This window comes from Cornus florida, unplaced genomic scaffold (genome assembly GCF_030987335.1).
Source record: "Cornus florida cultivar Cherokee Brave unplaced genomic scaffold, ASM3098733v1 CherokeeBrave_3.0.0_Hap2_Chr05, whole genome shotgun sequence".
Classification (NCBI taxonomy): Eukaryota; Viridiplantae; Streptophyta; class Magnoliopsida; order Cornales; family Cornaceae; genus Cornus; species Cornus florida.
This window is the reverse complement of record NW_026775575.1, coordinates 108,411,265-108,432,669: the sequence shown is the minus strand read 5'-3', so window position 1 is coordinate 108,432,669 and position 21,405 is coordinate 108,411,265. Positions and strand designations below refer to the sequence as shown.

Genomic DNA, 21,405 nt, shown 5'->3' with positions numbered 1-21,405 from the left:
TTTATTATGATTGGTAATGCCATAGGTACAGAATTTGGATAATGTTTTAACATATAGGTAGCAAGGGATAAATATACCATCACGCGTTTTCCAGGGGAGTGGAACCACGCGCCAACATTGGAGTAGAAAACATGAACCACATCATGCTAAAAAGTGGGCTCAACTAGAGGGATTGTCTCTTAACCTTTACAGTATCTTACTACGTATGAAACGAGCAAAAGGGAATTGGGCCGAGGTCCAACCTTTTCCTCCCTAGATAGTGGGTCATAGTAGCCCAACAGAGCGACAAAACTTAGAAGTGAGAGAGGATGGGCTGTTCTGCATCTGTTGCCTTTGCAACCAGATCATCTTCAAATTAAAAGCGAAAGCAAATATATGTTACAAAAAAAGAGTAAGAATTGAATTAAATTGTATTAAAAAAATAAGTTCAAGATAAAAGAAGATAGTGTGATAATAATTAAGAATATTGCTATCTAGAACGTACTATCGTTTAAAATACATTCTAAAATGATAAAGCTCCATGAAAAAAAGAAAAAAAAGAAAAGAAAAAAAAGATGGTATCTAGAAGGGCAGTGAAGGGAGTCATTCCTTAACCAAAGTAGAAGTTTTAGAATAGGTGTTGGAAGTTTGGATGGAGATACAAAAGTGAAAGAAAGTAGTTGCCTTTCGTAATTGCTCTACCATTCTTTCCTCTCTTCTTTTCTATTGCCATACATTTCCATATCAATGCTCTTTGATTATTAGCACCATCCTGTCCTAGACTCAAAAAGATATAGTGTTTGGGGTCAAGTCGAGAAAGATGATACAACTTCTGTTTACACTCGTATTCTCTGAAATGGTTCTCATTCTGACCCTTTTATTTAGAACCCCTCTCAGGAATGTTTTGATCATGGGTTTGGATAGGGTGAAGCAGGGGAGGGGTCCTGTAATGGCACAGACCGTAGCCGGTACTTTGATTGTGGTTTTAGCCTCCAGCTTATATAGTTTACTCAAAATCCAGAAACGTACTATGGATGGTGCTCCAATTAATCCAACCGATCAGATTCTTCAAGCAAATCATCTTCTCGAAGCGTCGCTTATGGGTAAAAAGTTCTATTTACATCCATGGCAAATTCATTTTTGCTTCTATTTCAATGCGTGTGTGTGTGTGATTTATTTTTTTTATTTTTTGTCCAAGTGCCAAATGGTTTGAATATTGTTGGTTTTGGTTCCAATGCATTGAACTTAGTTGTTTAAAGGAAGTAACAATTGAAGAAAACGCATCTGATGCTGCACTAATTTCATTATGTATTAGTTTGATCCTGCTTTTACGGAGGACATGAACCAGCTATATCACATAACTTTCCCACTTTGCTTTTGTACATTATTATTATTCTTTATTTATTTTTAAAAGACCGGATGAAGATTTATAGATTATGAATTAAAATTTGATGCAGGATTTTCCCTATTTCTTGCGGGGATGATAGATAGACTACACTATTATATCAAAGAGCTACATGTGCTAAGAAAGAGTTTGGAGGACATGAAAAACAGAGGAATGGATGCTTTTGAGAAAGAAATTCCTGCAGTGAAGACTAAGAACAAGCAACCCGAATCAGAATCCAAGAGGGAGATGAAGGAAGCAAAACCCAAAGCTGTCAAAGGGTGAAATCAACAACACATGAAGGGATCGGAACATGGATGATTAAATAAATCATATGTCACTTGTATATTTCTATGTATATACATAATACTTACTCTATTGTGTTTGGTATGAATTTTTAAAAGAAAATAAAGAAAACAGAGGGATTTGGAAGGAAACAAATTATATAGGATGTGTTGGTTTTGTTAGCCTTCCAAAAATGGGAGAAAATGGAAGGAAAGGAAATGTTAGTTTTGTTTTTAATGAAATTTTATTAATACTAAATTTTCCCTTATTTTTATAAAAAAAACAAAATCTATGAAAAATGGTATGGTAGTAAATTCATTACAATATTTTCTTTTCCTTTTTTTTCTTTCCCCCAACAAGATTACTATAATTTTCTTTTCTTTTCTTTTTTTCCTTTATTAATCAATCAACCAAACAAGATAAGTAATTAAGTAGATCCTCTCCTTTGCTTTCTTTGTTTTTATTTCATAATTAATCGTATCCTTTCTTTCTTTTCCATTATACCAAACATAGCCTTGGTCTCCAAAAATCACAATGGAGTGTTACATTAATTGATTTGATTAATGATCTCTAAATAGAATGATTGTACCCTCACTTAAGATTGCCAATGAAATCTACTATGCATGATAGATTTCTGAACTTTTCACCTAAATATACATCGGATTTGCACATGATGGTGCCTAAAATGAGAAGTTTGAAATTCAATTGGGACCATCCATCCAGTCGCAGTTGAAAAAACGTCACAAAATTTATTTCGTGATGTCTATCTCGAATTATAGAGCTATGTCATTTATTATTTCCTTATATTCAAAGTTTAATATCACCTTAGTTACTTGTTCACATTAAGTACTTTTTCATTCAAGATATTTGTCACTTCTTGTAGTAAAAGTATTAATTTGAATGATGATAAGAACAAGCTTGTCATTTTCACTCAATAATTGACCTAGCTGGTTTGGTTTGGTTTTTAAGATTTGGTAATAGCTAAACAACACATGCCTACTACATTCCAAGTAAGTGGTATTGTAACAACCAAGTGACCTAACTGTCGATTGTCTTGAGAAACCAACCTCCAATTGTCCAATGCCAACCCCAAATGGACTGTCACCAAATCTAACCGGCTTAGGTGAAAAACAAGACTAGGGTTTGTTGACTCCCTTCCAATTCATCAACCTACAACATAAACAATGAACATAGAGAGACAGCCCAAAAATATTGACCCTTCTAGTTCTCCACTACACCCAAAGTCTCCAATGTTCATACACAAACACAAAGTCAACACAAAAAGACAAGAGAGGTTGACTTGTTGGATAGACTTTGTTCAAAGTCATTATAAGCTTCCAGATTAGAAGAGAAACAATCTCCTTCTGGTCATAATTTCCCTGGTGGACCGTTACCTCGCAGGTCAATTAATTTAAGGCAAAATAAATAAATAAATAAACTTGCATGTTTTTCATGGATTTGTTTTGTTTATTATGATTGTGTGATCCAAAAGGCCTATATATGAATTGACTGCATAGTCTTCTGCAATTTAGATAAAATTTGCTTCCTTCTTCATGATTTACTAATTTTTGAAAATATCGTCCTTCACTCTCTTCAAGAATTACAAGAGAATTTTGCATACATTGATTTATATATTCAACAGAAATGGAATATCCTGTGTTTCTCATTCTGAGGACTTACAATGTTATATTGCTACCATCGTGTAACAATGAATAATGATCTCCTTACATAGAAGCAACAATTACATGATCAAGGGGCAGACCTAGGATTTTTCACTTGAAGAGGCCAATTTAATAATAAAAGATACAAAAATCAAACTAGTATGGCAATAAAATATATATATTATATATAATAGAAGATTTAAGAGATTATTTACATTTAAAAATATTTGATATTTCCTTAAGTATATAAAATGAGAAGAACAATGAAAATACTCTGAAAACATTTCTTAAATTCAGATAACAAAAAATTATTTTTTTCTTTTGTAATTATCTGAAAACAGAATTTTTTATAAATGTTAATTAAATCAAGTAGAATTTTTGTTTCACAAAAGGTGAGAATTCAAATTTTCACATGGACATATGAGTTGGCCAAATTTTTTTTTACAGGGTTTTCCCACTCATCTCAACCAGACATCATTACACCATCATCGTGCACGACCAACATAAGACATACATCATCCCAGCATCATACATGACATAAGAAGAGGAGATTAAAAAAGAGAATAATAACCTATTTGCCCACTAAGTGTGAAAGAAAATATTTGGTCAAATAAGAGATTGAAATCTACCATGCATCATACAATTTTTGAACTTATGACTGGAAAATACATGGGATTCCCACAAGATGGTGCTAAAATGAGGGTGCACTAACCTTTTAAACCACTAAACTTGGTTCTTAAGAATGTGAATCTGATTATACTTCTACAAAGTATGGTGACTCTATCACCATGGTCACTAGAGATAACAAGTTTATCATTTTTTTTATCACCAAGATATATAATTGAATCATCTTATGTTTTAAAATTAAAATTAGGGAAAATTGAGTTAAAAATTTGAACTTAAATTTTTTGATTCTAGTTTCAAGACATCAATTTGATATTTCTAAACACGTCTTTAGTGTACATATTTCCTCAAAATTAGCTGTTTTGGTTGGTAGGATCTAAAGAACCTGCCCACATTCCAAATAGGTGTACTCCCTCATCTCAAATTGGGCAATTGGAAGTGACCTAACTAGTGGTTGTCTAGAGAGAGATACTACAATGTCAACCTTAAATAGTACGTGGCCAAAACAAACTGTTTCTTTAAGAAAAAAGAAAGACCGGAGTTTGTTGACCCTATTTCAATCTATCAACCAACAAGTTAATCAATGAAGAGAGCCCAAAAGGATTGACTTTACCAATTCCACATCTAAAGTCCCTTGTGTTCACACACAAAAGTATGAACACAAAAATTAGGATAGTTTTACTTGTTAGATAGACTTGACTCTGTCCAAAGTCATGCCCCTCTGTAACAGAACAGAACAGAACAGAGCACACAGAGACACAGCCTCGGAGAGAAAGAGAGAGAATGAGTTAAACAATAAATTTTCATTAATTTCCTAAATTTAGAATTCATCACACAAAAACATATTTTAGCGATAGCATGAAATGAACAATAAAATTTCATTAATTTCCTAAATTTAGAAGACATTACACAAAAACATGTTTTAGTACTTTCACAGGACATCACAAAATCTATCCTATCACTAAGACCATCAATAGTACTAATCCTGAAAATGTAGCATTCTAGTAACAAATCCTCAACAACTATTGAATAATCAACCTCTTCTACGAGTACAATTGAAGACATGAACAATTCTGTATTCATTAACTCTCTATCATCTGTATTCATATTGCGATTCTCCTCGGAAAATTTGATGTTTTCCTCAATCTGATTGCTTCTGACTGTAATCCAATCTTCGTCCCAACTCCAATTGGGTAGATTTGAACCTAATGAAGAAGTACCACCAATCAGACGCCTGATTCTCTCCGCAGGAAGATTGGAAGAGGAACCCATGTGGGTAAGATTCCGGTGAGGTTCCGAGTCTTCCAACAGCTCCAGAGAATCCCAGAAGCATTGATCAAGTACATCAATCGGAGAATTCTTATTAAATTCTCTTAATTTCTCAGAACTCATTTCCAAATCGTGTAGAAATGGGTGTTGAAGAAGTTGTTTAGCAGTCCACCTTTCTTTCGAATCTATCTTCAAACACTTGCTCAAGAAATCCTTTGCATCCTCTGACAACCACCTCGGAAACTCCGGCACGTCGCCGGAAAACCCAATTCGATAAAGTGCCGACACCGGATCATTCACCTCCGGCCAGGGGTTAGACCCTGTAGCCATCTCAATAATTGTGCACCCGAGAGCCCATACATCAGCTGGGAACCCCTGTTCTTCGCCGCGAGCAACCTCGGGCGCCATAAACACCGGTGTACCGGCAAACATCCCCTTAGCAACACCCCCATCTTCCACGAACCTAGCACAACCCAAATCACCAATCTTGGCACCATCTTTGCCAATCAAAATATTTTGACCCTTGATGTCACAATGAACCAATCCATTCAAATGAAGGTAATCCAAACCTTGCACTACATGACTTGTATAAAATCGGATCATGGGTTCATCCAGAGAGCCTCCATGCCTCTTGATTGCATCGAAAAGTGTGCCGCCGGGTGCGTACTCCATGAAAAGATTGTACATGGGCTGGTTGCTTTCGCATGTAATGTCGAAGCCCATGTACTTAACTATGTAAGGAGAGTTTAGTTGAGAAAGAAAATGATTTTCCAATTGCAAGGAGCTCGAACAAGAAAGGTTAGTGGACTTGACCGCGAATAGATCACCGGAGACGGTGGTAGCTAGAGAGACGGTGGCCGAGGCGCCGCGGCCGATGACGGATCCTCTGGTCCACTCCATTGGAGAGATGGCACAGAGGAGAGGAGAAGAGGAGAAGTTTTTTTTTTTTTTGGGTTTGTTTTTTTTTTGGTAAGAGTTGGTTTGTGCTGGGTGTATATTTATATGGTCCAAGTCCGTCTATGTTGTGCAAATAGTGTGTCATATGCTTTTGGGTGGGTGTTATGGCTCTATTGGGTGTCTTTATGCAAAGAATCTTTCTTGCTATTGTTGCTGTCCAATGACGGCCCTCTAAGCTAAGCTAGTTGTTTCTCTCTCTAACTTTAACTATGGGGGTTTCTCTCTCTAAAATATGGGTAGAGAGGGGGGATTGCTTGAGTTGTGAGTGAACCACGTGGCAAAGGAAGGGAAGGGTTGACAGCTTTGGCCGACTCTGGGCGGCGGTTTCTTGGATGTGAATAAAGCCGTTCACATGAGGACACGTGAGCACGTGCCGTCAATCGTCATTGTGATATTTGCGGGTTCTCACGGTCGTTGTATTGCGGCGCGTTTTTTGTTATTGCAAGAAAACACTATTTCAAAGGTTTTAACTTGTTGAATTAGTTACTGGGGGTTCGTGAGTTGGAGTTTTGGAGGTACAGAGTATTTTGAAAGCCATGTGACATTAGAATATATGATTGTGACACTTTTTAATTCCATAAGTTTGGCATCGTTTGGTAAGAAAACAAAAGGTAATTACTTCCTGTTTTTCTTTTGTGATTCCTAATGATTTAAGTTTCCATAAACTATTCTTAGGATTCACGATATATGTGCAAATTTAGATTGGGTGGTTTGGGGGTAAAACTCAGGTCCATTCCTTCGTATGAAGAGTTTAATTCTAACTCATTCTTAATTCTACTTTCAGCCTTAATTATTTAATTCAATTCCAACTCATTTTTTTATTTAAACTCACTTTTGTAACTCAAATTAAGATTTCAGATTAAAAAGTTGAATTAATTTGAATTATTTATACGCATGGTTAATGGGTCAAGTGCGGATGATATCTTTAATATATACCCTTTTATTTCATAAAATAAAAATCTAACATAAAGTAATGTTATAATGTCTGTTTTGTCTTTTTACTCTTCTGAAAATACCCAACGGAGTGTGTATGCTACTAATCTCATACTATAAGAGTATTATGTGCCCATTTTAAAGGATTTTTCTTCCACATTTCCAAAAATAATAATAAAAAATTTGTCTCTATATATTTTTCCTAACAATGTATTATCTCTTTGTGAGTTGAGAGTTATATATTTTCTAGAACTTAATACTACTCATAATTTAGAAAGTTTTAATATACCTATTTCTTTTACAAATCAAATAGAGATAAATATATATATATATATATATATATAATTCTTTACATAGCAAAAAATGAGTGTTCGAATTCAAAATAACAATAGTTCTTAGGATAAAGTGTATGAATGTATATAGTATGTTTAGAGTGAATATCACACCCTGTGTTAAATGAGGTCATTTCACTTTGTGATCATTTTCGTTATTTCATAAAAAATATATTTTTTAATAATTTAGAAAATGTGTATATAAGGACAATTTAGACAAACTCTATCTTAAATGGGTCAAGACTCAAGAGAAACCTATTTGTGCAAATTTAAACTTTAGGCATGTGCATACAATATGAGTTTTTTTTGAACTTGACTACATGGTTAATCTCCTAATTGAAATTTTAACGTGATATTAATTTAGTTTCAGATTAAATTACTACCAAACACAAACTTTATATTTTATAAATTAATGCAAATTTTTGAAAAAAAAATTACAAACAAATTTTTAAGAAATTAATTCTCCAAAATGTTAACATACAATATATTAAGATTTAAACAATGATAAATTACATTGACCTCCCTTGAAGTTTGAAAAAATCACATATAAATAAATCATTCAATATTTATTACTTTGACCTTCCTTAATGAAGTTCTGGTTAAATTTTTTTAACTCAGACCCAACCCTAATTAATAAAATGATTGTCCAAACTCGTAAAAATGGGACTGTATTCAAGTTGTTGTACCCTTAGTGCAAATACAAAACCAATATCAAGTATAAAGCTAATAAAATTTTATTTTAATCAGTTTTTAATGTAACATACTAACAGTAATACCTTGGTCATTTCATTTAATTAATTAATGATATAAAATATTATACCATTACACTAAATATATACTATAATTTAAATTAATTTGACAACATAGAGTGGGAGGGATGAAAGCAAAGTTAACGAGTAGCAACATGACACTACAAAGAAAAAGAGATACTAATTCCTACTCACAGGTGGGTTATCTGTAAAGAAAGAGAACACAACTATATATATATGCATATATATCCTAATCCTATCTCCACACAAAAAGTTTATTGGTGTTAAAGTTGGAGAGAGAAGAGGTGGGGGTGATGAGGCTTCATGGAGCGAGCTCTGAACATACGTCACCTGCAAGCAAAGCCAATGAATTTAAAGCTGCTTTTTTTTTTTCTTCACCGCCAAACACCTTTCATGGCCTTTTTGCATCGTTTGGGTAAGGAATATAGTTGGATTAGTTCTTTGGGTCCCTCTAGCCCGCCCACTGGTTTTTTTAATGTATATCTTTGTTAGCTTTCATCCATATACAGGGGAGATTCAAGAGATCATGATTCATGAGGCAACCATACACACACACACACACAATCGCACACACTTTTCAAAAAACTGTGGTCAGATACTTGAAACTAACCCTTGTTATCTCTTTCAGTTACTACCTAGCTAAGTGCATGAATGTGGTGCGCGCATGTTAGGGAAAAAAATAAAAAGAAAAAGGTAAAGGAAGAGAGGAAAGCATTGTCTCATATATACCTCAGAGTAAAAGGAATTAAGTTGTATTCATGTTTTTTTTATCTTTTTAATTTGATGATAATTCGGTTGTCGGAGCTTGTCCAGATTAATTTACCGGATAATAGGAAATAGAATAACTGTAATTTCATTTAACTGTCCAAACAATAGAAAAATCACTTATCTGCATTTGTAATAGTAGTAACTAGTAATAGATTTTTAGTAATCACGGTCCTGACCAATTACAGCCTAGATAATAAAAACAATTTAACTAATTGGAAGGATTATATAATAGTTAAAATTGAGAGTTCCTGGCGTAATTAATGTTTGCAGTCACATTGATGAACTTGCTGAATGTTAAAAAGCCTGTGTGCGGCTGGACTTTTTTATATCCTCTTGTGAATTTTTTTTTTGGCTCCAACTCTCTTTTTGGTGTTAACAGTCCCTTAGTTGGTCCTTGGATTTGCTGCTATAAATGACTGTTTTGTTTTTGTTATTATTTTTATTTTTTTTCAGCGTATGTACTATCTATATTCTATAAATTTGCTGAAAAAATTAAAGATGTTTTATTGAATTTTCTGAAAATATAATCTTAAAAACTACAAAGCTACCATTGTTAATTCATAAACTAATATTTAGAATTTTAATATTCTTGGTTTGTCCGGATTAAAAGATTGCTTGTTCATATTTCTTGTAATGCGAAAGATGATTGTTTTGGTAATCCGTGAATTAAAAACTTAAATACGCTTAAGGTGGAACAAAGAGGAAATATGTTGCTCATATAAAATTGATCACTGTAGTCTTTTGCATTGCAAACGTAGTACTATATTAGAGTTAAAAGCTTGATTAACTCTTTGACAAAGTTATGTACACGCATGTGTGGTGGTTGGTTCCTAGATCTTTTACGTTGTTGCTGATTAAATTAACCAAAAACTTCATACCTGAAATACATTGCTCCTGAATGTTGAAATTGCCATATATCGTATTGCTACACTTTTTCTCAGATTGAGTTATTCTTTCTTAAATTAACCTGTCACTAAAATTAACGAATCACTAATTCATTTAATATTCTTGCCTTTCAAAGTGTAGAAGTGTCCTCTTTTCACATTCTTATCATTACAATTTTCATTTATTTATTTTGATTGTAAGAATTTCATGTAACAATGTTATGTATGGTTAGGGGTGGCCACGGATCGGATCTGATCGGATTAGGCATTAATTCTAATCCGATTCGCTCGCAACGGATTGGGAGATTTTGAATCCGCCACCAATCCGTTAGCCAACGGATCAAATCAGATCGGATTCATGAAATAACGGATCGAATCGGATTCAATCCGTGGACTGAATTTTTCAAAATAGTCTATTTGCACCAATTTCATATCCATTTACAAAGCAGTATAACAGAACATAGATAAATTTAAATGCATAATAGGTGAGGCAACTGCTTTTCTCTATGCTCTTCTTTAGTACTTTGAGTTCTTTCATCTTTGGCTAGGTTTAGGTTTTGATTAAATGAAAAGTATGTGTTCCACTGCTATTGATTGAGTAATAAATATTATAAAAGTAAGAGTAGTGATAGAGGAACCGAAAGGTATCCTCCGAATTAATCACTGAATCTGACGCCACGTCAAATTCTCACTTTTTTTTGTGTAAGAGAGCAAAAGAGTCCATCACGTGTAGGTAAAAAAAAAAAGGGTGGGTGGGAAGGTGATCGTGTAAAAGGAATACCGAAAAGCTCCGTAGTCTGCAGAATTAGAGAAAACTTATCCCTTTTTTTTTTTTTTTTTTTAAGGAATCGACTTATCTTTATTTTGTTATGTAGTATCTTTTAGAATATTTTTTTTCATAATTGATATATTTTAGAATTTACACTGACAAAATATATCAAATTAAACCACTGTACCAATTGAATTGCTGCTGGAGAAGAAAACTTATTCAAAACCCTAGATAGAGAGAAAGAGCCAATCCCGAATCAAATAGTGATGTTGTAAATACTCCCGAATTTTTGTGCGTGATTCGAATATAAGATGATTATGTAATTCTTAAAATTAGATCATTGAGTAATACCTAAATCTATTGAGAAATTTGTAGAAAAAAATCTTTAAATATTTATAATCTATTACTAACATATATATAATTTTGTGTGTATATATATTTCTATTTGTATATACCCACCTTCTTTCTATCATCTTCACAGTGTTTATCGCTACATTACCTTCTCAAACAAAATTTTTTTTTTTTTTCAATTTATTTTAGGGGTGAGCTAAGCACGTGATGGCTTTTTTACTTTTCATGCGTAAGTAGTTTTAGAGAAATTTTAGAGAATCTGACGTGCCAAGCCACGTTAGATTCGATCGTTTTTTAAGGGTTACCCTTCGGCCCCCTTATCATTTTCCTAAAACTAAAAAACCGAGAAAGAACAGTATGTTAGGAGTTCATATATATATGCTAGTTACCAAAGAGTAAAGATATTACTATAATATTAATATTATATATATATATATAATGGATTGGCTACGGATCGAATTCACGGACTGGATCGGATTTTTGACAGCCTAATCCGCCACCGATCCGTGGGACTACGGATTCAATTTTTTTGAATGCGCCACTGATCCGTGAGACTGACAATCTGATCTAATCCGTATGAATCGGATTGGATTCACGGATTCGCGGATTTTTTGCTCACAATATGACAGCTATTCTTAATTTCTAATGAACAATTTTTTTTTCATAAATATTTCTGATGAATATTGATGAGCTTGAACAGGCACGGATTTGTGAAGGCCTCGATGGGGGCATCCGCCCCCATTGAAATTTTATATTATTGCATTTTATATCCTTAAATTTATACTTTTTTACATTTATACCCATAAAGTTTTGAAATTGCCCCCACTGAAATCAAAGGCGGACAGAGGGGTGGGCAAAGGTAGGCTGTAGACCACCCCCAAAAAAAAAAAAGAAAAGAATTTTTACTATACTAATATTAGCCCATCCCAATATATATATATATAGTATTAGCCTACCTCAGCCTCCCACCCAAGCATGAAATGTGTTAAAACAGCGATGCGTAGCAGGATTGAAGATGAATTTCTTGCTGACTGCATGACCATCAATCTTGAACGGGGAGCTTGTTCGGAAAATTGACTTGGAGTCTATTATTGACAAATCGAGTCTTTAAAGAATCAGCAAACACAATTTAGATAGATATTTTGTAATCTTTGAATTTAAATATTTATCTATATTATATTATTATTATTATTTTCCTTATTAAATTTTGTTATTAAATTTATGTTTAATATTAGCCCATCCCAACGAGAAATCCTAAATCCGCCCTTGACTGAAATTATGAAAAAACCCTTCTATGTAAATTTGTTACCCCTCATATAAATTTCTAGATCCGTCCTGAGCTTGAGGACAATATTATTGTCTGGTTTTTAGTATAGTTATTGCTGCATTATTTGCCCACTGACAAGAGGCGTTGGCAGTTTTCTAAGTTTTGTTGTTTGCTAAAGAAGGTATTGACATTCAAGGTTTTGTTGTTTGCAGTTTTCATGACTAGTGAAAAATATGTGCATAGGGATATTTTGTTCTCCGCAGCTATATCTTTTAAAGCTTTGAATGGAATGGTCATTGATAGATGCTTGTACAGTCATGTTTCCTGTAGGTTTTAATAGCTATTGCATTTGAATTATCTAAATATATTTAATAGCGTTTAACGCTCTTGTTTCTGTTAAATTGTGTTCGAGTATAAGGTGGTAACATTGTGCAAAATAACATTTATTGAAGAAAAAAAAAAAAAAAAAAAAAAGTGCAGATAATTTATGCCATTCAAACTAAGAATGATTATTTCCCCTTGCCATTTCCTTTTATCTTTTCCTTTTCCTTTCCCTATATGGGACGAACCAAAAGGAGCCTACAAGGGATTTGAAAGGAATAAATCTCAACACCCGAACAAATTAATTTGCCAGAGTTCAAATAATTATTACAATACAAGAGACTAAAAATATGGTACTTCTTACAAGGTCGCCATCAACATTGCTCGAATTTTAGCCCTGAGATCATCAGAAACCTCAGTAGCTTCAGAGGGCTGAGATGGCACCCTCACAGTACGACATGAATTCGACGAGTCCAAAGATCCTTCTCTAATAGCACCATTGTCTGAAATTTTGGAACTGATCTCCCCTTCCTCCAACTCTTCTTTGTCTGAAAGAGATTTGTTTTTGTGCTTATTAGATCCACTACGTTTCTGGCGCTGCTCATCATCAGAAGAGCTATCATGCTTGTGCCGCTGTCGAGATTCTATTTCCTTTGAAGAAGAATGTCGTCTTCTGTGCTTGTGCCTGTCTCTACTGTGGTGTGAAGAACGGTGAGACCTGTGCTTCTTCCTTGAGTGTTTACCATCTATTTCTTCTTCCTCTTCTCTGTCAGCTTCTTCATGTGAAGATCGATAAGACGGTTGCTTCTTCCTAGAATAGTCTAGATCCATTTCTTCTTCTTCTTCACACGAATAACGATCAGACCGGTGTTTTTTCCTTGACTGCTTGTGATCCCTTTCCTCTTCATCTTCACACGAGGAATGATGAGAACGGTGCTTTTTCCTGGAGTGCTTGTGATCAATTTCCTTCTCAAATACTTCTTTTTTGTAATCTTTATGAGAAGAATGATGAGACCGATGCTTCTTCACTGAGCGCTTTTCATCATTTCCCTCTTCATCCTCATCTTCAACATCATCATCATCATCATCTCTCTGAGATCTCATTCTGTACTTCCTCTTTAATCTCCGTTCATTGTACTCGTCATCAGAATATTTCCTTTCAGGCTTCTCAATTTTGTCTTCAGCATCAACATCTAAGGGAACCGAGCTGCCTTCTCTTTCTTTGATCTCGAGGTTAACAACCTCAGCACCAGAACCAGAAACTCCTGATTCTTGTGGTTCTACTGAAATGCCCCGCAGTGGTAAAGTTTTTAATGGTTCTGCTCCAGTTTTCCACATGGCTGCAAACATCTTTGCCCGTTTCAACCTCTCAGCCTTCAGCTTCTGCTCTCTATTCAGGTTTGCTTCAGAGGAGTCGGCCTCACAAACAGCTTCAAGAGAAGCAGTCTTTGCAATATCACGAGTAACAGGTGCAGAAAAACTGTGGTCACCATTCTGATCAGATTTTTCGACAACGCACTCGGGTCGAGGTAAAAGTTGACTGCCAGAGCTTGAGACCCGCCCACCCTCACCATATGTGCTTGAAAGAATTCCCAAATTTGGATACCTAATGCCTTTTGTTGCAGCCTGAAGAATAGCTGCAGCTGAAGCTGCATCTATTTGAACTCCAAATTGTTGCTGAGTAGCTTTGGAAGGTGGATCCTGTCCATCCTTCTTTGGCTTCCCAATTACCATCTTAAACTTCTCTTTCCTGTCAGAATCATATGGCACATCAAAACCAGATCCTGAAGGTAAAGAATCACTTTCCTCGGATTGAGAAGTTTTCCTGTCTGGCCCATGCGCTACCAAGTCATCATTCTTGGAAAATAAGCTAGTTAATTTTGACTGTAAACAAAGTAGAGAAAGATATCAACAACAGATAAGGAATAAGAAAAATTATGCAGCTCACCAAATCTAATACGTAAAATATGTGTTATATGTATTGTTAAATAGGATAGAGTAAAATATTACAATAAATAAAGCTGTGAATAACACCAGTATACAGTTAAATTTGACTACATAAACTAGGGGGGAAAAAATCAGTTGACGCAAAATAACGTAAAACTTGAAAAGAAATGCGTGAGGAACTTCCAAAATAATGCAAAATATTTTGAAAAACCTTTTAAAAAGGTTAGTACATTTATTATTTATAAAAGAATAGTGCACTCATATAATGTTACGAAAAAATAGGAAATAAAAAGATAAAGGAAAGGGACAAGTAGCAAAATTTCATATATTTGTAATTTAGTCCCATTTTTCGATGTCTGTAGATTAATAAAAATTGGCTTTTCATATGATTGTAATTTCTTTCTAGTCATGAAATTACGTTATTTTTGCTCCTCTTTTAAAAAGATAATTCCGAAAAATACACTATTGCGTCCCAAATGTGTCATAGATGTATCCTTTACGTGTCCAAGCTTTGTCCCCACCGTGTCCAGCCAAAAAAAATTTAAACCAAACTCCAGAACAAGGAGCGTTGGAGTCGTTGGACGCTATCCGCTATCTGGCCCTTGAACACGCGTGTTTGTGTTGGACACATGTTTGATACGGGGAAGGCACATCCTGGGGTTGTGACTGTGCTTTAGAGATGTGTAACATTAAAAATGCCACCAGGAATCTTCATTAGACCAAAAATCACTAATGCAATATGGTTGATGCTAACATATACACAAAATAAAGTAACAGGGGAAGGAAAAAAATATCCATGAACCAGTTGACTATCAGGACATGATATGATGAGACTAACATAAGAACTCTTAAATTAGGTAAAAATCGAGCATTGGAAACTTAAGAGCGTGAATCTAAGCTTTTGGATTTAGTGATATGGCAACAAAATGTCCAAACAGGTTGTAAATATTGTTATGAATAAAAATAAATTCCCGTGTCAACATCCAACACAATGACACAACTTACAATCTACAAAGCAATTAAAAGTACATAATCAATCGATATAGCATAGTGCAGCTTGAGAGCCAGAATTTATGCTTAGTAGAAGAATACCATGACTTCTATAAGCATTTATACTAAAACACTATCACACAATGGTCTTCCTTCTTTAAAGCATATGCCAAACCGTTGAGGTTAACATCCCATTTCTTGACAACAAGAACATCAAGAAGATAGTGACCAATAATTACCAAAAAGTAATACAAGATTATAGAGAAAATCACCTCTTGGGCTTTCTGGAGAACTTTTAGATAGTACGGATGATACTTATTAGAAGGCAGAAGGAATGGAAATCTTCCATGTTCACTGTCCTGTTCCATAAGTACCGCCTCAAACCGCTTCCCATTTTTCAGAATGAATTCAACTATCTTATCAATCAATCTTTTTAAATCCGCTGAAGGCTCCAAAACCAATTGTTCAACCTTAGGAATGGTCGGTATGGCAGAAGCTTGCGACTTATCTATAGCAGCACAAAGCGAACCAAGAATGTCACCTTTTTTCGTGGTACATGTAGTTCCAGCCTTAGGTGCACTGATAAAGGAATTCTTTGTCAATGCAAAAAGCTTTTCTTTAGAATGAAGTTGAAGCTTGGAAGCTGACTCATCTTTTCCAGCTGCATTCGCTGAAAAGTTTGTTTCATCTGAACCATGAGAAACTGCTACACTAACAGCATCAAAGGTTTCCCCGGATATGTTTTCTTTAGATTTCTGGCCTTCCTCACCGCCATCCTCATCTTCCCCATATCCATACACAGAACCAAGCAAGGACAACGCTCCACCTCCAGCATCATCTGTCTGATTGTGCTCAGTATCGGCTTTCTCATTTTGCAGTTTTCCATCAATGTCAGACTGCAAGAGTTCTTGGTTATCAACAAGAAACCTAAAGTACGCATGAAGGTGATGGTCAGGCATCAAGAACCCAAACGTCGGGTTGTCTCCCTGTTTAACCCTCAGAACAATTTCCGACTGCCCACCATGTTTGCTGACAAACGTAGCAGTCCTTGCAATTATCTGATGTAGCTTCTCTGTTGGAGGCTGAAAAACAGACAAGAAAAAAGGCCTCTTTCTCAAAAAAGTGAAATTTCCAAATAGCCAAAAACCAAACATATAAATATAAGAATAATACTAAATCCGAGTTAAACCCAATAAATATCAAATATATTTGGATTACCATAATGATCAAGAAACTGAACTTTATGAAGATATGTCATCGAACTCTCAAGTAGTTATGATGAATATTCCTGTTAAAATAATGAAAATCTTATTATCCTATCCCACCTGCACTGCCCCCAGGACATGACATCAAAATCGAAACAAGGTGCCTGTGAATGGCAACCTAAGGTAACAGGAACTCCATCACTGCTGCGAGCATCTGAAAACTTAGACATTATAAGGCTTAGAATAATATATACACTTCACACATTTTCATTTGGCCACGACAGATAATCACGGTTAGCAAACAAAAAACAATATGCAATGGAAATTATTATGCACAAGGTAAGGAATTGGACATCATGTACTTACCAGGCTTTGGAGTAAGCTATCAGGCACAGCGAAAGGTGGATGGAAACCAGAATCTCCTAACCCAGCATCAGCATTCTTTTGATCAGTTGAATTCCCAGTGTTTCCATACGAAAAGGCAACACTATGATAACCACCACCATCAACCGGTTTCGCACCCTCATCAAATTCTGTATATTGGAACAAAGATTTGAAATGACGAATTTACCCATGATTGTATAAATTTAAGATTAGGTGCATAACAATTAAAAGAAGGGTAAAGTGCAAAAAAAACCCCTTCAACTATGCCTCAATTAGCAAGAAACCTCCTTGAACTACTAAAGTGGCAGAAAACCCCCTAAACTAACCACTTTAGTTGCAAATTGCCCAGTCCAGCCATCTTCCATTCATATATTACCGGTAAATGAACACGTGATTGTCACATGATAGACAATATAAAATTAATTGACCATAATGTCCTTATGAATATAAAAATATTATAATGCCCCTCTTGTGAACATATCTTAACCCTTACCACCAAACAATGTCTCTTTCTCAGATCATCTCAAACACATGATCGAACCCTAACCCAATTTTTTTTAAAATCCAAATTGAAATGGGTTGAACATGTCTTTAACAAATCAACTTCATACCTCTCCGTGGATGTTGAGGTGGTGGCATGTGGACCAGGCTGACGTTGAGGTGGCAGAAGTTGGGGGGTGGTGGGGGGTTCAATTGGGTTCATTATGTATGGATGTTGGACTCGGTTATGTGGTTGAGTATGAATTATCTGAGTTTCCAAGATCGTGGTTCGATTGGGTGGTTTAATTCGGTGGTGGGTTGGTGGCGATGATGGTGTTGGCGGCAGTGGGGTTGTGGGGTTCAGTTGGGTTTATAATGTATGGATGGTTGGTGTGGTTTGTGATTAATTACTTGAGTTTCCAAGATTGTGGTTCCATTGGGTGATTCCATTTCGGTGGTGGAAGTGCAGTGGTGGTGATTGACCAAACTTGGAAGTCGGAGAGAGCATAACCACGTGAATGGCATAAACAGTTCCCGCACCAGAGTTTGCAAATATAGTGATAAGCACATGCTCTTTCACATTGAACGGCCCAAGATTAAACATAAACTCCCACCACATACCCTTCAAGAACACGCAGCGACTCAGCTTCGCCACCATCAATTGCCTCATAGGGACGACGGCGATCTAGGCGGAGATTGTGAGAGGCTCTGTGTAAACTTCTTTTAGAGAGAGAAAAATGTTGTTTCTTCTGCTATTATTTTTATTTATTTATTTATTTTTTGTCTCTGCTATTAACCAAAGAGAGTTCTTTTACAACACCAACACCGATCAATCTGGGTCAGTACACCTACAACACCAATAGCGATGAAATCATCACCAAGTGGACTGTGTTTAGACATGGAGGATACTAAAATTTATTCATGTTGAAGAGTGGCGAATTTTTTTTTTTTTTTTTTTTTTATCTGGTTTGAAAAGGAAGTGCTCTGTCACTAGTGTCTTTTTGCTGCAAAGATTGATGGTGAGCGAGGTAGTCTAATCTTATGACAATTCATCGGGGTGTGCTGAGGGGAGGAAGGTGAAGGAGTTGGTTTCGATCGTCCAACGAATGGGTTCTCAGTGGCAGAGGCGATGGCGATGGTGATAGAGATGGAGTTGTTTGGCTTTCTGAATGGGTTTACTGTGGTGATGATATGGAGTTATTTGACTTGTACAACTATGATAAGGTTGTGTGTTGTCACTCTATGATTGATTAATTATATTGCTAAGCTGATATCATCTACTTAGAGTAATTAATTCTCAAAACAGTGTAGTTTTGATTTAAGGGTAAAATTGTCTTTCTACACTTCTGGCAACGGCATCTGACCGGACTGGGCAATTTGCAACAATTCAATAGTTCAAGGGGGTTTATTGTAGTTCAGGGGTTATGTGCAAATGAGGCATACTTCAAGGTTTTTTTTTTGCACTTTACCCTTAAAAGAACTACCATAGAAGACAATAAGAAAATAATAGGAATATGTAAGAATAAAGTTGAATAATCTTACTAGTCTCTTGGAGATGCAATTTTCGGAAACTAGATATCCTTATAATTGACGCAAACTAAAACCTGAGCTCCCATTATTTAAAAGGAGACTTCAAAATGGAAAATTTTCCTCCAAAGACAACTCTTACCTCAAAATACCATTTTCACACTGACACACCATTTCATATGGAATTCAGCTGCCAAAGTATCTTATATTTTTTTGTAGTTGCCAATGCATATTAACTGTTAATGTTTCTAAAAAGTTAACGAAGCCCCATTAAATGCCAATGAATAACATCATCATGTCATCTAACCGTTTCTGCCAGAGAGCTAGATAGAACATATATGACTTGATCATTATGTGTCTTAAAATCACAGAAATTTGCCAGAAAAAACCCTCCTTTTAATAAGAACAGATAGCAATAAACAAAGTGTTTTAATTACAAACCTTGAGCTCACATAAGCTTGAGGCCCAAATCTTTAGGTGAAGCCTAGCAACATGTGAGAAAATAATGCACGGCTGAATAAGGCATTCTAGACCCAAGCTTACAAGAACGGGAATTCACCAAAACATTATTCATAATCACAGCCAGATGGACTCTAAGATCCTTGCATCCCTCTATTTTAATATAATACCAGACCTTCCAGTTACATTCTTAATCGCCACTAAAATTGAAACTTTCAACTAATTACCAAATCATAAATACTTCATATTTTTATTTCAAAAAGTAAACCCAAGCTACTCCTCCTAAAGCACACAAAAATCTTATAGAGGCTGATGATTTACCTTGTTCGTCGGACGGTGCTGGTAGATCAAGGTATCGTTCACGATCCAGCTCCGATTCAAGAGAAGTGACGGAAGTAGGAGACGAAGTTGAGTGTGTCTGATGGAGATTGCGCCGCCTCCGTGGCGGCGGAGGCCCGGAGAGGAGGTGGCGCACGTCGTAGCGATCGATGACGAGAGAATTCCATTCGACGAGGGCATCACCGGAGTTCACAAACGCCGCCGTCGAGTCATCGTCGAAGAGGAGGGCGTGGCGGCCCACAACCTCTAGATCCATTCCTTTTCGATCGACCAACTGCAAGATTGAAACCCTCGAATATATATATGTATATATGTGAAAGTATGATTTATATGTACATATATGCTATATTTGAAGAAACCCTAGATAGAGAATTTTTGGAGAGAGAGACGGTATAACAGGGAACAGAATTGCGACTGCGGAAAGGTTTGATCTTGATTCCAATCTCTTTTCCCTGTGGTTTGTTAATTTTGCATCGTAGCCCTTTCATTTTTGCATATCAACACTTATTTGGGTAAATTACACTTACTCCTCCTCTACTTTGGTTTTATTTCACTTACTTATCCTGTATTTTTTTAATAATTATAATTTTTTCTCCTTTGGTTACAAGTGTAACAAACTGATTTAGTTTTACTAATGCTAGGTTTGGTAAGAAAGAAGGAAAAAAGGTGGACGAAAGATGGGAAGAGTGAAATCAATCGTTTGGTGGAAATGAAGTAAGGGCATAAGAAAAAAAAAATGATGGATGAGTCATCATTCTTCCTTCACAAATATTTATCTCTCCAAATATGAACATAATACGGGAAGGAAGAAAGGCAAAGTTATTATTAAAAAATTTAAATTATAAAATTTCTCTTATAATTAACACACTCTTCTTTTCTCTCCTAACAGACAAAATAAGGTATTATTTCATTATTTTTTCTTCATTCTAACCAAATAAAAAGAGAAGTACACAATCACTTCCTAGGATATCTCATTTATCCCTTCTTCTTTTCTCTTCTATCCAATTTTCTTCCAACTTTTTAAGAGCCACGCCAGCAACTTTGGCTCTTAAGAAAAAGGCACTCCATCAGACTCTCCGAATTTTCGATCTAAAAAAAATAATTAAATTAAAAATAAAAATAAAAACTTTTTACTAACGACTATATTCCTAACAACAATATTTTTCAATCAAATAATATCTTTGCAAATTATTAAAAAGTTAGGATTGATATTATAAGTTTAAACAATACATTATCTATTATATGAATTTTAAAATGTACGTTATGATTGATATTATAACTTTAAACAATATAATATCCATTATATGAATTAAAAAATATATGATTGATGTTATAACTTTAAACAATATATTATCAATTATATGGATTAAAAAAAATAGGATTAATATTATAAATTTAAACAATACATCATCCATTATATAAATTAAAAGTTAGGATTGATGTTATGCTTCACGATATGCCAGCAACTTTTTAACTCAAATTCACCGCCTGTTTGACTACAAAACACTTCTCTAATTTCT

General features: G+C 35.1%; 3 protein-coding genes across 5 annotated transcripts; 1 reads left to right on the top strand and 2 right to left on the bottom strand.

The window, feature by feature from the left end:
* The first annotated feature begins 164 nt into the window (after positions 1–164).
* LOC132308410 (uncharacterized) lies at positions 165–1,804 on the top strand. Its single transcript, XM_059806484.1, has 2 exons — positions 165–1,082; positions 1,437–1,804. The coding sequence occupies exons 1-2, from the start codon at positions 800–802 to the stop codon at positions 1,646–1,648; spliced, it is 495 nt and encodes a 164-aa protein (XP_059662467.1). The 5' UTR covers positions 165–799; the 3' UTR covers positions 1,649–1,804.
* A 2,814-nt stretch (positions 1,805–4,618) lies between these two features.
* Positions 4,619–6,371, bottom strand: LOC132309931 (mitogen-activated protein kinase kinase kinase 18). The gene is made up of 2 exons (XM_059808183.1): positions 4,768–6,371; positions 4,619–4,654 (listed from the first exon to the last, which is right to left on the bottom strand). Exons 1-2 carry the CDS (start codon positions 6,100–6,102, stop codon positions 4,619–4,621), a joined length of 1,371 nt encoding a protein of 456 aa, XP_059664166.1. The 5' UTR covers positions 6,103–6,371.
* A 6,346-nt stretch (positions 6,372–12,717) lies between these two features.
* Positions 12,718–20,347, bottom strand: LOC132308408 (uncharacterized). Of its 3 annotated transcripts, XM_059806480.1 has the most exons (4): positions 19,868–20,347; positions 17,063–17,229; positions 15,764–16,573; positions 12,718–14,438 (listed from the first exon to the last, which is right to left on the bottom strand). In XM_059806480.1, exons 1-4 carry the CDS (start codon positions 20,139–20,141, stop codon positions 12,915–12,917), a joined length of 2,775 nt encoding a protein of 924 aa, XP_059662463.1. In that variant the 5' UTR covers positions 20,142–20,347; the 3' UTR covers positions 12,718–12,914. The 3 variants fall into 3 exon arrangements, with proteins under 3 accessions (XP_059662463.1, XP_059662464.1, XP_059662465.1); XM_059806481.1 differs by lacking the exon at positions 19,868–20,347 and having other exon boundaries at positions 15,764–16,910; positions 17,063–17,203; XM_059806482.1 differs by lacking the exon at positions 19,868–20,347 and having other exon boundaries at positions 16,710–17,201.
* Positions 20,348–21,405: the final 1,058 nt, after the last annotated feature.